This window comes from Lepidochelys olivacea (assembly GCF_965140295.1).
Source record: "Lepidochelys olivacea isolate rLepOli2 genome assembly, chromosome: 9".
NCBI lineage: Eukaryota > Metazoa > Chordata > Testudines > Cheloniidae > Lepidochelys > Lepidochelys olivacea.
In genome coordinates, this window is record NC_140419.1 from 99,119,630 (window position 1) to 99,135,246 (window position 15,617).

The following is a 15,617-nucleotide window of genomic DNA, read 5'->3' on the forward strand; positions in this document are numbered from 1 at the left end:
GAAATTTTAAATAGATTTAAAAATAATAAATGAACTATTTAAAAGCTATACATTTTTGATAAGAAACGGTTATTCCCTATAGTGCATCATGTAGGACAGTCTGTACACAGGGTACAGAGAACAGAAATGACTCTTGGGACCTGTTTATTATATATTTATGCAAGCCTACTTAATATGAACAGGGATGTTTGCATGTGTCTTTTAAATGGCAAAGAAAACAGTTCTGTTTGGATTTAACGTTTCCTCCTGAAATGGTGTGAACAGGAACAACACCATTATACTAGAGCCTGAAGGAGAAAAATGACTAGAAAGTCACTACCATCAAAAACGAAATTGACCCATGTCGTTGTTTGACCAGAGCATAAAATGTGGACCAAGTTAACAGTCTAGGTGCTGAAAAGGAGGTTCGATTTGAAAAGCTGGGCTGTAATAAGGTAAGGGGTGGCCAGTGGCTAATGACCAGGGCTGGCCTTACCATGAGGCAAACTGAGGCAGTCGCCTCAGGTGCCTGACTGTGGTGGGGCGCCACTAGGACCCAGAGTTTCAAAGTTTTGGCCCAAGCGTGGGTGCATGGGGTCCTCATTTGAGCTCCCTGCCTCAGGTGCCAAAATGTTGTGGGCGGGCCTGTTAATGAGAAAGGAAAGAACTGACAGAATCCCTGACAGTCAAGATGGGGACGGGGTTATTGTTCAAAATTCTTCAGTGGCAGCACCAGGCCTTTAGGGAAGGGTCCCTTTCACATTAATTGCACCTTTTCAAGTCAGCCTTTTGTTCCCAACACTCCTTTTGTTTTTTGGAGGCTTATCCTGGTCCCGAAGTCTAATTTGTCTGTCACCCTGGTCCCCTCATAGTCCAGGGGACTCTGCTGTCCCCAACTCCCCCCAGCTGGCTGGAGTTCCGAGCAGAATTCCAGCACTGCCCAGAGAGTCCCGTGGCACCATAAAAACTAACAGATTTATCTGGGCATAAACTTTCGTGGATAAAAAAGCATATGCCCAAATAAATCTGTTAGTCTTCCAGGTGCCCCCGGACTCCCTGTTGTTTTTGTGGACACAGACTCACAGGGCTACTTGACACCACTGCCTAGCTGTAAGAGACTCGAGTCAGCACCGTCTTGGCGCTGGCAGGAACTAAGCTGATCCACTTCGCTTTGGTCAGTTTTACTCCGTTCTGTCAATACGGCGGGGCTCGGTTTTCCCAGCCACGGCGGAGCTGAGCGCAGGCGAGGCGCTGGCTGGGCCCCGGGGATTTTTACAGCACAGATTTCAGGCCCTCTCCCTGCCCCGAATCCATCGGTCCCCGGCTGCAGGCGCTCCCCGAACTCCTCCCGCCTCTCCTCTAGCCCAGCCGCGGAGTTTTCACCGCAAAAAGAGGGGAGGGCGCGGGACGGGGGAAGGTGTCTGCTGTTCCCCATCCCGCTCGGCTGCAGAAACACGCTGCGGCTTGGACCGGCCTGGGGGCGGCGGGCAGCGGCAGGCGGGTGCTGAGAAGGGGAGGCAGGTTATACCCCCCAGGGTCCAGCCCCGCCCGCCTGCACCTGGCCGGGGCTGCGCGGCCCGCAGAGGCTCGGAGCGGGCGCGGAAGCAGCGCCCCCAGCCCGGGGGTGGTGCCGGGGGAGGGCTGGCGGGGCCAGGGCGTCTGCAAGCGGGCGAAGTCCCCGGCGCGGCGGCCAATGAGCTTGGCGGAGGGGGCGGGCCGGGGAAAAGTTTGCCGGGAGCCAGCGGCGGCGCCAGCCGGCCGGGCCAATCAGAGCGGGGCAGCCCGGCTGGGAGCGCCCGAGACCGGGCCGCCTGCCTGCGCCAGTGCGGGGAGCCGGGCAGCCGCCGAGCGCTCGCCAGCCCCAGGGCGCGCGGGGGGGAGCCGGGGCCCGGGCTGCGCTGAGCGCCCGCGGGCGGCCGCAGAGCGCGGCGCCGGGCCGGAGAGGATGGCCGGGGGCGCCCTGCGCCTGGCCCTGCTGGCCGCGCTCTGCCTGCGGGGCTGGGGCCACCCCGACGCCACCTGCCAGCGCGTCCGCGCCGCCTTCCAGCTGCTGCAGCCCGGAGCCAAGGGGGTGCCCGAGAGCCCGGTGGCAGGTGAGCCGGAGCCAGCCAGGCGGCAGGAGTTTGGGAGCGGGGGGTGGCGCAGCGCAGGGTGCGGGGTGACAGGTGCGAGGGGCCCCGGGAGCTCCCCCCCACCCCCCCCCAGAGGCGGCTGCATCCAGCCTCCTAAGCGAGCCCCGCTCCGCGGGCTCGGAGAGGGCAGGCGGCTGCCTGGCTCGCCCTGCTGGGGGCTGTGGAAGGAGAGAGGCGGTGAGCGGAGCTCGGCGTCCCCAGGGAGGCGGCGGTGGCCATCCCCGTTCCCTCGGGCCTGCGGGCGCTTCCCCGGCTCCTGCCCGCGCGTCGCTGCGGGGAAAGTTGGTGGAAGTCTCCGGTCCCCTCCCGCGGGCTCGCAGCGCTGGCTGGGTCGGGGTCAGTGCCCGCGTTCCTGGCTCTGCTGTAGCGGCAAACCTCGCTCAGGGCTCGGGCATTCTGCGTGTTCGGCTTCGGGGCCAAACGCGCCCCGGGTGCAGCCTCCTTACACCGGGGATGGAGTTAGCCCTCTGGCTTTGGGTCTCTTCCCCCGCTCCGCTAACCCCCTGGAGCCTGCGGGGGGCTGGCTTGGCTGAGAGTGACCCGGGCTCGGGCGACCAGCAAGGGCTGCAAGCTGGTGGGTTGCCTCTCCGGCCGGGTGCGTGGCTCTCCAGCCGCCGGTCCCGCTGCGGGGGACCCTCCCTCTCGCCCGGCCGGCGGCAAACGCGCTGCCGCGGCTGCTCCGCGCTCGGCTACTCCGAGAAAAGCGGGCGCGTAGCTACGGGAGCGAATTCGGCGGGTGGAGGCCGGAGGGAGAAGGGTTTCCCCGCGTGCGCTCAGCCCCGCACCGCAGCCCGGCGTCCCCGCCCTGGCTCGCTGCTTACCCCGGAGTTACACCGCGCCGGCGGGCGGGCGGGCGGGCTCTCCGCCTTGGAGAGCGAATTCGTGATGGACCTGGCCCGGGGCGGGCGCGGCGTGCCCCGAGCGCCCCCGGCAGCCCGCGCTGGGCAGGACCGAGCCCTCCAGCCCCGGCGTCAGTGTTGGGAAGCTGCCCCACGCACTCCCACCCATCTCCCAGACGGGAGCCCGGGTCGGCAGCCGCGAAAGGCGGGTGCGCCGAAACGCCCGACCCGATCCCCTCCCTCCTCGTCTCCCTGAGCGGCCCAGACAATCCGGGCGTGCGGGGTGGGTGGGGGGCCCGGTGGTCTCCAGGCCCGGACCGCTTGCCACCTGGGCTTTCGCTTTCCATTTTTGGGGTTGACTAGAGAGTGCCGGGGGCGGACAACCAGGGCGCCCTGCTCTAGACCATGTCTCTAGGACAAGTACACGAGAAGGGTGTCGCGCCGGAGATGAGGAATTGCTCGTCCGCTTCGCTGGGGCAGCCGCCGCCTTTGGGAGCCGTTCTCTGACGCTTCCTCCCCACGCTCTTAACGGGGCTGTGCTCATTGTGTGGAGGGAGGAAGATAGACGCGGGTGACCAGTGGAGAATTGCCTTGTCTGGGGCTTTCTGCAGTGTCCTGCGACCTTGTCTCCTGCGCGGAGCAGTGTGTTGGGATGGAGATCGCTTTGATTCCCCTACTGGAGTTCACAAACTCCGTGGGGGAAAAACACGCTCTTGGAAAGCTTTCTTCACTGTATACGCGATTCGTACAACATCCCTTTCTTGACAAGCACTGGAGAAAAAGCCAGTGTTAAGTGTCAGGTTTCAGAGTAGCAGCCCTGTTAGTCTGTATTCGCAAAAAGAACAGGAGGACTTGTGGCGCCTTAGAGACGAACCAATTTATTTGAGCATGAGCTTTCCTGAGCTACAGCTCACTTCATGGGATGCATGCAGTGGAAAATACAGTGGGGAGATTTTATATACACAGAGAACATGAAACAGTGGGTGTTACCATATACACTGTAAGGAGAGTGATCAGGTAAGATGAGCTATTGGGGGGGAACCTTTCCTAGTAATAATCAAGGTGGGCCATTTCCAGCAGTTGACAAGAACGTCTGAGGAACAGTGTGTGTGTGCGGGGGAATAAACACAGGGAAATAGTTTTACAGGAAGAGGACAAACAGAATGAAAATCTGCCCAAAGGGTTCATTGGTATTTCCCAGTTCAATGTAATTGCACAAATTACAGCATAGCCAGGGTGTAAGGAACTCTCTTGTGTAACTTCAAATGGAATAACTTTTCTAGAGTTTGTCGCTATTATTTAATAGCGAGACCAGAGCTGCAAGTTACATGCTAGTTTTTAAACAGCACAGTGCCCACTTGGCTCATATACAACAGCACGCTAATAATGCATTCCTAAGTATGTTGAACTGGGTCAAAAGAAAGTCTTTTAAATAATTGTCATAAAATGGAATTTGTGATAGATTAGCATATTTTTTGTAAAAGCTGTTTTAGTTAGACAAGATTTGGATTACCTGTTAATGATAGCTATTTATCTCTTCTTTACCCAATTCTTCTATTTGATGTCCTTTATATAAACACTGAACAGCATAAAAACCGTGTGTGAAATTAGTCCCCCTGCAGAGTAACTCGCTGCAACCAGAAAGTGACGCTGGGCTCTGACACATGAGTGAACAGAACACTTAAGAATCACAAGGTCTGGTTCCCCTGTGGTGATCTGGAGCACCCTGTGTCTTAGTAGTACCCAGTCACATCCCCAGGGGTCTTGAACCTGTCCTCATGTGGTCTAGCCACCTCTTCAATGGCGATGCTTTGTCTATAAGAATGTTTGCTAGGTGGCAGCTTGGTACATAAATTCAGTACCCAGGAGGAAATCTTTATTCGCAAAGCATCAGTAAGATTAGCCCCCTCATCCCTTCTTTAAGATGTAGGCAGAGGTCAAGAATGACTTCAGTTTTGAAAAATGAGACTTCGCAAATGGTCAGTTATAATGTGACCTAATGATTTCTGATACTTCAGATGTATAGAAAGAGCTAATGGAGAAGGGGACCTCTTGATCCCGGGTTCTTAAAATTAGGAGCATCCACAAGAAGGGCCAAACCCAGAACATTTACATCTTCAAGGTGGCTACTATGAATGCATGGGGGACTCCTTCTCAAAGCACTTCCTATGGACTCTTGCTGAGCAGCGTGCAGTGCAGGCCGGCAAGAGAAATTATAAACCGGGTGAAGCTGCACACGAGGAGCCACGGGTGCATTTTAGTGCTTACATACAGATCTACACATTCAGATTAGTGCCAGCCTAAAGTAGAAGGGCGGAGGCATACCTTTGTCTGAACATGCTGTATTAGTACGTGATAGACTTTTATACATAGGAAACAGCTGTTCAACCCACAGTGTACATTGTACATTTGCAAAATTGCCTGGTTATTCGTTACAGATGGCAATGGCTGTAGAGGGCCTGTTACTCTTCTTCTCAACTCTTGCACTGTGAGAAGTCTCTCTCCAGTTTTTTTACCTTTTTAAAAAAAATGTAAATGGGGAAAAAAACGTGAAATTCACACTCTTCAAAGTCCCACTTTGACTCTCTCAAAGCCAGTCTAGCTCTCTACCTGTCCGGGGTTGCAGAACATAAGGTATGCTACCTATGGTTTGGGGAACCATACAACAGTGAACCTTAAAATATTATTATTGTTTGTATTACAATAGCGCTTTTGTGCTAGGCACCATACAAACCTATGGCAAAGAGACAGTCCCTGCCCTGAAGAGTTTGCAATCTAAGCATAAAAGACAAGAGACTCCAGGTGCAAACAGTAATCAGGTAGGGGAGTGCAAGGAAACAATGGGCTGATCATGAGCAGCATGATAAGCAGTGGTCAGAAATAATTATGCTGTCTTATGTTTACATAGCACTTTTCATTGAGAGTTTCATAGCACTGGCTGTACTATAGATATAAGAATGGCTTCACCTATTTCTGAAATGCAGAACACTTCACAGCCATTTGGGAGAGGCAGTGGAGAAAAATACATTTGCATCTAGTTTGAGACTTCAGAGTATTGGTCTTAATCCCTGTGAGTTCTGAGTCCTTAGCTAGATAGACCTTTGTCATTTTTCAGCAATGTCTTAAATGTGTGATAGTCGCTGGAGAGAACCTAGACCCAAGTACCGGTGAGGTCAGGACACGTTTTCTCTCCTGTCTCCCTTGCCCAGATTTTTGTGCTGTCCTGTTGATGTTCCCTTCAGAATAACTGCAGAACTTTTGCTCCTGCATCCCTAGCTTTTTCATGCGGTTGCACCTTTTGAGGGAGTGTGTTTATATGCCATGCATGACTATAAATGAATTTAGGACCTCTTTTTATATTTTCTAGTCAGAAACCATATTTGTTTGAATGGCACTTTCCTCCAGGTACTTAAAGTTAATTATCTGCATCCAGTAGGTGTAATCTGGCTGACAGGCTGGGCTTTGCAAATCCTGCAAACTCTCTGAAGTGTGCTAAAATGAGTTCATATAGATAACAAATGTGTGGTGGGTAGACAGATAAACTAGAACAGGCTGCAGCAGCTAAGACTGGGCAGAGAAGCAAAGTCTGTTAAAGAGGGGAAACTCTATCCCGTATTGCTCAGCCTGTCAATCTGAGAGCAGAAAAGGTAAGAACCGCCTTCTCTGCGGACCGTGGGATGTATTTGGAAATCAAGGTCCTGATCTTGTAATGTGCTTCTACAGCCCTGCAGACAAAGAGGGCCAGCCGCAGAAAGCTCATTTGATGTGTGACGCTCCCCCAAGGTACCCCGGGGGAGAAGACACCTCACCAGTACCTGTCCTGAGTATGAAGGAGTTTTGTCTGTGCCTGCTGTGGATCAGTTCCCTGAAACCACCAGGCTCTGGCCACATTAGCCCTGCCTTCCAAGCCCCCACTGGCCTCGCTGTCACTGTACCGGTAGCAACAGCCACCTGATGCCCCCCCGCCCCGCCCCGAGCTTTCAGAGTGTTCCCTGAAGCGTCCAGCCCATTTTCTACTGATCACATGCAGAATGACCAGCCCTGCTGTTCCCAAAAGCGCAGGATGCACCCACATTTGGTTTAGCTCCACAGCACTGAGATATATTTATAGTGAAAAAAATTAATTTATTATCAAAGGCTAGAGAATCAGGTGATAGTGAGTAAGGATATTGGAAACAAATGGCTATGTATAAAACAAAATCATAACATGCTTTCTAGAGACTAAATGTAACTAATAGGCTAAACTCTTGTCTAAAGAAATTTCTCTCACCCAAAGTTCCATTCAATGTTTTCAGCCAAAGCTGGCTGAGACCTTGCTTTCATGAATGCAAACTTCCTAGGTGCAGAATGACAAGGTGTCATTTTTTGCCTTTTAGAAATCCCTCCAAAGTTCGTTGTCTTTATTTATAGACAGTCTAACTGCTGATGGCTTGTTGTTTTCCTGTGTACTCCTTTCCTGTAGATTTCACATCTCTTCATCATCAACGTTTGACTTTGTGTGTGTAAATGGATATCCATTGTGTTAGCTTACGATGTTTAATTGACATCCTGATGGAGAGCTGGATCTTTTGCCTGACGGAACACCTGTTTTCCACCTCTGCTGGTGACTAATGCCTTAATATTGACTCTAAGAACATATTTTCAGTGTGTGTATATATACATAACTTCTGTGACCTAGTATCTGTACATCCATTTCACCATGATATTCATAACCAGTGTGGCACTGGCTTTCACTGGAGACCTTACTTGATGTTCTTTGGTGAACCAGAATGTACATACCAGAATCAGGTAGTTCTGTAACCCCCTTGCCGGTTGGGGTCACACCAAGATCAGGACCAAAGCTTGTTAGTTACTTGCCTGGAGTTGTTGATGGCAGATTGCTAAAGAGTGATCTCTCTTGTGATCCTGGTGGGTAGAGGGCTACTTGCAAGAGGCTATGAGAATACTTATTCCTGCCTAGGGAATACTTGTTTCAGAACTGGTGGGAAAGCTGTAAATATTTAGATACAAATGTCACTAAGCTGCATGGAGAAGAAACTGTTCTACTGTGTGATGGCAGCTCTCTTTAATCTCTGTTCTGAGCCCAACTCTGTGAGCCTTAATCAAGCAATGGAAGTTTCATTTGTGGAATTTGGCTCTTGGGTATTAGGCTGCTGACTTAAATCAATCAGATGCTTGGGAATTGATGGGGAGTGGCTGAGGATTTCCCCTTCCCTCCCACACTGTCCAACCCCTGACATTGTCATGCAGTGGGCAGATTTTTTTTTTCCCTTAACAAGTGAAATACCAGTCAGCCAGGAAAGAAATGTTGAAGAGAGTGATAAGTGCTAGCTCCAAATGGTCTCCATCAGGGAGATAAATTATGTGGCCCCAAAGATTACTGCTTTGTTCTATAAAAATCGGGATCTGCATAAGAGGCTTTTCCTAGGGAGCTTTTCAGCAGCCTAAAGAAACTTCCCCTTTCTAGCAGGAGATGAGAGAGAGGACTCCCATCTGGTTCTCTTTCCACTGGGGAGCTGTGTTGCATGGAATTCCAATCAGCTGTGTGACCCCAGTGGTGCAGGGAGAGGAAAGGATCAAGCCCAGTCTCAGGAGTGGCTGAATGCCAGGAGAGGGGTGTTTACTGCCCCCTTCAGTTCCTCAACATCCCGGTGCAGAGCTGGGTTGTATTTTGTTCTTCTGCAGCAGGATCAACTTTCCCTGAACAAGCTGGCTTTCATATGCCAGTAGCCATGGCTTTGAGACCTTAAGCCACAGATATGGATGCAAAATTTGGTTCATAAATTTCTTCCTATATATTACTGCTCGGTGAGCAGGCATTCTCCACAGTCTGCTTTGCAAACACAGTTTACATGCTGTATAGAATCCAAACTTGTCCCCTTTCTGGAGGTTGAATTTATTAATAATGAAATCAATAAAGTAAGTTCAGGTCTTTCATGCTCCCCAGGCTTGGCTGCTCCTTGAGTTTCTCCATCCAGACTGCTCAGCCCCCACACTAGATCCTCTTTCCCTGAAGAGCCCCTTCCACCTCCCTTATATTCAGGTGGAGTAAGGAGCTGTTTACTTTGGTGAGTCTGCAGAATCTGCTTAACTCTTTACTACCTGGACCAGTAACTGCTAACAGAGTGGGTGTTTACCTGAAACACTGTCCACTTCTTACAATCACAGAGTTACAACTTGTCAGCTGTAAAATGGATTTTCTGTATGCCTAAATACAGAAACTGGATTATAATTCAAGTAATGACTATTTGCATAGACTTTGGATCTGGCCCATATTGGGTGCCTCTAGAAGAGTAATGACATGTCAGAGCACCCTCTGCTTCTAGTGCCAGCTGCATAAATCTCTCTAATAGAGGAAACATCACTCAAGTAGTATTTTCTAGCCTTCTGTTTATTGCTTTTTTCCCCTTTGTACATCTGTCAATTAATTAAAAAACCAACAACCCAAGTTCTGAAATTCCCAGTCACAAGTCACCAGAAACTGCCTATTTACATTTAATATCAACTTAGAGAAATTGAGTATTTAAATAACTTACCTAAAATACATTTTTTAGAGCAAACCAGAAACAATGATTTCTAGGAACTACGCTTTGCTTTATGAGCAGTTGTATCTCATGGCAGACATAGAAGAAATACTCTGGTGTTAGTACTTCAGAACACTTAATGTTACAGGCCTGGGGTCTCTGGATCCATTGTCACTTTGGAGGACTGCCTTGAAGGGACAGGTGTCCATGCACATAGGTCTGGTTCCAGGATCACACTCTGGAAATGTAAATAAGTTACCCATTGTAACTTTAATACCTCTCAGGAAACGGAAGCAAAATTAATTGAAGGCATCCATTAGAGAGAAGAAAGGTGGAGTAAGCTTCCAAATGGCATTGTTTTGTGTGACACCAGAGCATGTAGTGGCATGTTTGATAGCACTTAGAGACCCTCCTGACCTAGCTACCATCAAAGGGAGTTTATTACTCGAGGGAGCCACATGGACTAATTTATGCCAGAATTTAGATTTGATTTAGAGAAGAAATTTTTTTTTATGTATTGGGGAGTGAGGGGCAAATACTGAACACTAGGGCCTCTCCAGGAAAATCTTAAGATGCCAAATCAGTTTCCTCTGATGTAGAGAGATTTTTAAAGATCTTTTTGAAACAAACATTGAATGCCAAACATGAGCTGAGGTGGATTCTGTGCTGGGATAACTTACATCACTGTACATAAAACAGTAATAAGTAAATTAATTGTCTGTCTTATATATTTTCTTTCTTCTTCTATCTTTGTTTAGCTCTTTCTTTGTCATTTTTGTGTGTGTCTCTCTCTCTTCCAATAGTTACTTGGATTCCGTTTTTTGCAGGCTTTTTTTTTTTTTTTTAAACCTTTCAGGACAGTTTGTGGATAGGTTGGTGGATTGGAAACTTCTGCCAAAATTTACTGATGTGGGTATCTAAAGTTAGACTCGTAAAGCCATATGTAGGCACCTGAATAGAAGTGGTCTGATTTTTATTTTATTTTATTTTATTTTATTAAAAGTGCTGAGCATCTGTAGCTCCTAGTTACATCAGTGGGATTTGTGGGTGCCTAAGTCAAACCATTCTTATGTAGGTGCCTAAATATGCCTTTTAGCTGTGGGTGACCCGGGTTAGAAAGCTTTGCCTTTGGTAACTAATGCCGTATTAGAACATCATCTAGTAGCCACTCACAGGAGCTGTGCCTGCTTAGTAAATAACGCAAATGGCTGAATCTGCATGTTTCACCCAGTTGGGTCTGAGTGTTTAGACTCACTTTCTGCAAAACCACAGAACTCCTTTGAACTTTCCAAGTGGAGAGAGATCCACTCCCTGTCCCCTGTAGAAATAACCTTTTCTGACTCCTGTGAAATTTGCTTGGGAATCTTGCCTTTCCTTGCGTGCTGCTGGCAATCTTAGCACAGACACAAGATGTGGGAGGTTAAGCCCATGTTGGTTAGAAAACAGAACGTGGCTTCCTAAAAATGTAATGGCCCAGATCTTATCCCAGTTCTGGTGCAGCTTGCGAACTTTCCTTGGTGGGTGGTCAGTGAGGAGGGAAGAGGGGGGACTTCGAGCCATATGTATCTCAGGGGCACAGCTTCTAAAAATTGTGCAGGGGAATGGCTCCTCTTTCTTGGGAATCCCTTTGCCTCGGCCATCCTGGCATGAGCCATGCTGCCATTACATTCCCCAGTGGGTCTGGGCCAGCCCCTGACCTCTCCATCAAGTCCCCTGTGATGGAGTCAGCAGTAACTCCATTGAGCGTTCTCTTGTGGCTTTAACAATGGTAGTCCCATGGAGTCGCTCTCCTTAGGCAACCTACTAAAGCAACAGAGCTCGGATGCTAGGGAGGCTTTCGGTGAGCTCTGTGGGAAGGGGATGGAGTTGCATTGGACCCCCTCCCATTCCTCTGGTGATTTTAAGAGTGGGATTTTTGCTCACCCTCTCCACCCCCTCCCACTATGCTGTGAAGTGGGATGGAAGGGTGGAATCATCACCTTCCCAAGAGTGAGGGCGTGGGAGAGTTTCTGTCTTGTTCCCTGTAAAGGCTGAGGAATATCTATCGGGCTAGAAATATTCATGAGTGATTACATTGTCTTCCCCTCCCTTCGTGGAATTCAGTTTCCAGTGCTCCTCGGTCCTTCCCTTTGAGAGAGGCAAGCACAGAGGAACTCCGAGGAGGTTAACACCTGGCTTTCTGGAATAAGGTATTAAAAATGGCGTGCTGAATGGAAAGCCTGGGTTTGTGGGCATTGGAATGGAGCCGGGGAACAGCTTTAAGCGAACGTTTCCTGTTGGCCTCATGTGCCATCGCTCGAAGGCGTGCTTGCTTTGTACCCTGTCTTTTTTTTTTTAAATCTGAGTAGGACTAATGATGCTTTCATCCAGGCTACTTTTCCATTTAGCCTAGCACGATAGTTTAAGATCTTAGTTTACTAGATAATTGAGTTTCTGTTCTTAATTATTTCAGGCCTGCAAGTTGCTCTCTTGATAATGAAGAGCAGGAGCAGAACCCTAGAATTTAGTAAGCTCCTAAGGCAATCATTTTATAGTGAGATCATTCCCCCCCCCCCGGTTAATTTTAACAACGTCCTGAATAGTGGTGTTCTGGGACTTTCAGATGCCTCTAGGACACGGTGTGTTTGTGTAATTAAAATACATATGTTGTGTACGCATACCTGTAAATCAAACTCCATGTTCTTGAAGGTATAATTTAAAATGGGCATGGGCTATTGTTGAGTAGAGAAACATAAAATCAGTTTACTTATGTCTTTCTTTACAGCCTCATTAAAAATGCTTTTTATAGCACTGTCATATTTTTTGGCAATTGTGTGCCCAACTTTACAAGACTTGAATAAGAATCCAGCGTCAGACAGCCCTGCAAAAGAGAAGATAGTAAGGGATAATAAATATCCCATGTGGTAGCCATACTGTCCCGATTTTAATCACCTGTTCAGTGAGTTTGGTTTATAATTTAGATCTTTTTAATTAGGTTTTAAAAAAACAGATAAATGGGCACTTGACCTGTTTTCTGAACAGCTGCATTTCCCTTCTCGCAATGTCAAGCATTAATAGTCAGTGACAGATACTGAGTCCCTTTCTCATATGGTTTAAATAACTTTTTATTAAAAATAAAATACTGCCCTGGCAAGAGGAAAAATATCCAAACATAAGTTGTTAAGTGTGAGCCAGGTTTGTGTCTCTGACTAGTCACACTAAAGTATTCAGAAGAAGAATGCTCTCCTTTTGTGCGGGGTTGGTAGTAAAAACAAGACCCATAAAGGAATTGACTAGAGCCACCAGGAATTCCAAAGCACCAGAACTTGGTGCAGTGCCCCGACGCTGTGTACAAAACCCTCCTTGGCCTATTGTCTGTGAAGGCTGTTGCAGTGTAACATTGTTCAACTTTTAGGGCCAGATGCTCATCTTGTAGCCTATGCGTAAACCAGGAGTATTTTCAGTGTGATTACTGTAGCTCTAGGCCATGATGCTGCAATTAGATGTGGATGGACAGATGGATGTTGGTGCCCCTGTAAGCCCTATGGAAATTAGTGGTCTGCCTGCCTGTCTCTGATGGCAGGATTGGGGCCGCACTGTGCTGTGACCGAGATCAGAGTTTGGTCCTCAAGCCCCTAATAAGAATTTTGCATCAACTGCCCGGAGATGATGTGGCTACTACAGCCCCTGCTATGCTAAACGCTTCTCCATGGATGCAGCTCGCGCTCTCAACGAGAATGCGAACGGCGTGCTGAACAGCAGTTGATTGAAGAGTGAATTTTAAAATTCCTGTGTCAAAGTGGGGAAAGTGATAGTGGAGATGGCTGCAGCTCTAGAAATGCCGTAGTTTTGTTGGCCGTGACCGTGTGCAAAATGACTGGAGCGTTTACGCTGCTGTTCCCCAAGATGGCATAAATGCCACAGCGCTGTAACGTCCCTTCATCTATATACACATCTACCTACCTATGGGGCCAGATCCTGCAGCCCCTGAGCCACATGACTAGTGTTCTGCAGGCTCAGGCGTGCACACCTAATATTGTCCAGCTAGAAATAGAAAAAGATGAAAAGAAGATCAATACATGAACGTCTAAATGTGTTTTTTAAATAAACCTGTCAGGGTAACTTGCTAGAGATTTTTCTCTCCACACGAAATTGTAATGATCTATAACAAAGGGAAGAGCTCATTTGCAGTGGCTGAGAATGACATTAAAAGGCGCAGTGGTTTGAAACTAAAAAAAGGAAAAATGTTGCTTGGAAGATAAAACAATCTGAACTGTAAGGACCATTAAGCAATGGAATGATCTTAACTATCTCCCCAGTTAGGAGCCATCACTGGAGATATTTAAGAGTTAGATAAAATACTTGTGGTAGCAAATTTGTAGGGGGTTGGGTTGGATGACCCATGGACTTTTTACCCCCTTTCATGTAGGTCTCCAGGAATATGCAGTAATATATTAAATGCGTATCTGGGTCTGACCTTACGCTTGTCATATGTTGCCAGATGTTCATCCCCTCACATCAGTACATTGTTGAATGAGCGGTTCTTGATCCAGACTTGTGTAAACAGCATTTTATGCAACATCAATAATACAATGGTCTTCTGTAGCCCACGCAATTTGTACAGCACCTCCCTCAATGGAATTGTGGCCCACGGCGAGGGGTCCCCTGCAGTAGAAATAATAGAGGGTCTCCAAACTCTTCCCAAACCAGCCTTAACAGCTGTGAGGTGGAAAAATAGTTGATTCACCTAGAAAATGGGGATACTAAGGAAGTTGACAGAAGAGTTTTCAGTGGCACAGAAAGCCCTTAAATGCTCAGTTCCCGTTGACTCCAACACTCCTTCCCCCAATTGACTTGTTCTATATTACACAGCAAGACTGTGCCTGTCAAGAATAGTACCCGAGAGCGCCTAACTCTGTCCCATGCTGTAGCCACTAAACTATACCCCCACCCTTTGGGCTGTAAATAGCAAAGCCTTAAACCTTCGCGCATCTCACTCTGAAGTTTCTGTCCTGCCCTTATTGACCTCCAGGATAGCTAATGTTGTTGGCTCCCACCAGACAAAATTTTGGGTCATTCAAATTAACTTCCAGCCTTTCCCCTTTGTGTTCGCTTTCATGCGGGATACATGTGTCATTTGCTTAAAAGTAAAAAAAAAACAAAAACAAAAAAACCCCCCCAATTCGAGATATGAAATAGCTCAGCTGATCACAGTGAGGAGGGGAGGTGCCTAGATGACATTGCTGGTTTCCATTCATTTCTCTCCCTCTCTTGCACAATTCTCTTCAATGCTAGATCTTAGAAATTTTTCTGTATTAGTATCAACTCCGTTTTGTTGGACATTAGAGCACTAACTTACACCCTGGTTTTAATGAACGAATGTATTAGAGCTAAGCCTTGTGTTAGCAGTACACTGAAAGCTATGCGGTAGAGTTAAACATATCGTGCTATGTACTTTGGGTTGCAAATTGACAGGGATTTAATTCTAAACCACCTTTATAAAAGTGCCTTTATGTAACAGCTTGTTTTATTCATATATTTTTTCATATTTCATTCAAATATTTTATTTCATAATATTTTAGTTCTTTAGGCAATTTTATAGTCCGTTAGTTTTCTGCACATACAATAAATGTCATTGTGTTCCCATGAAGTAATCAATCCTACATGTCATTAATACGCTTGCATGATATTACTACTTTAATAAGCCTCAGTTTTAATATAATGTGCAATATCTGTGTTAGTAAAAATCTTCCCTGTGCATAAAACATGCATTGGCAATGAAATGTGTCAAATCCCCTTTTATAGTGGAGGAAAATGTTTCAATTTTCGTTGAATCTCTCTCTCTCTCTCTCTCTTTTTTTTTTTTTAATCTCCTCTTAGGAAAGTGGAAGATCACGGTTTACATTAATATTTATCTTGTTCTTTAATAATTTTTTTTCAGAAGTGATTTTTGACACTTTTCCGTGATTAGTTGAAAAGTGAATATAGTAGTGATATTAAAGGAAGAACCCAACAAATATAAGGATGATTAATCCTCGGATCAGAGTGATAATTTACTCAAGTAATGGCAAAATCAATCAGAACTTGCTTCATTTCCATTTAAAAAAACACATCCTACAGGCTAAACTTGAAACCACTCTTGTGAAACGAGTGGAACTGTTATG

At 47.3% G+C, this 15,617-nt stretch overlaps 1 protein-coding gene across 1 annotated transcript in view; it reads left to right on the forward strand.

Moving 5' to 3' along the window:
• Window positions 1-1,761: 1,761 nt before the first annotated feature.
• Window positions 1,762-15,617, forward strand: part of GPC3 (glypican 3) — a 278,907-nt gene continuing 265,051 nt past the window's right edge. The window contains exon 1 of the mRNA XM_084638957.1: window positions 1,762-2,072. Within this exon, the coding sequence (XP_084495083.1) occupies window positions 1,925-2,072 (148 nt within the window). The 5' untranslated portion in view covers window positions 1,762-1,924. The remainder of the gene's footprint in view (window positions 2,073-15,617) is intronic.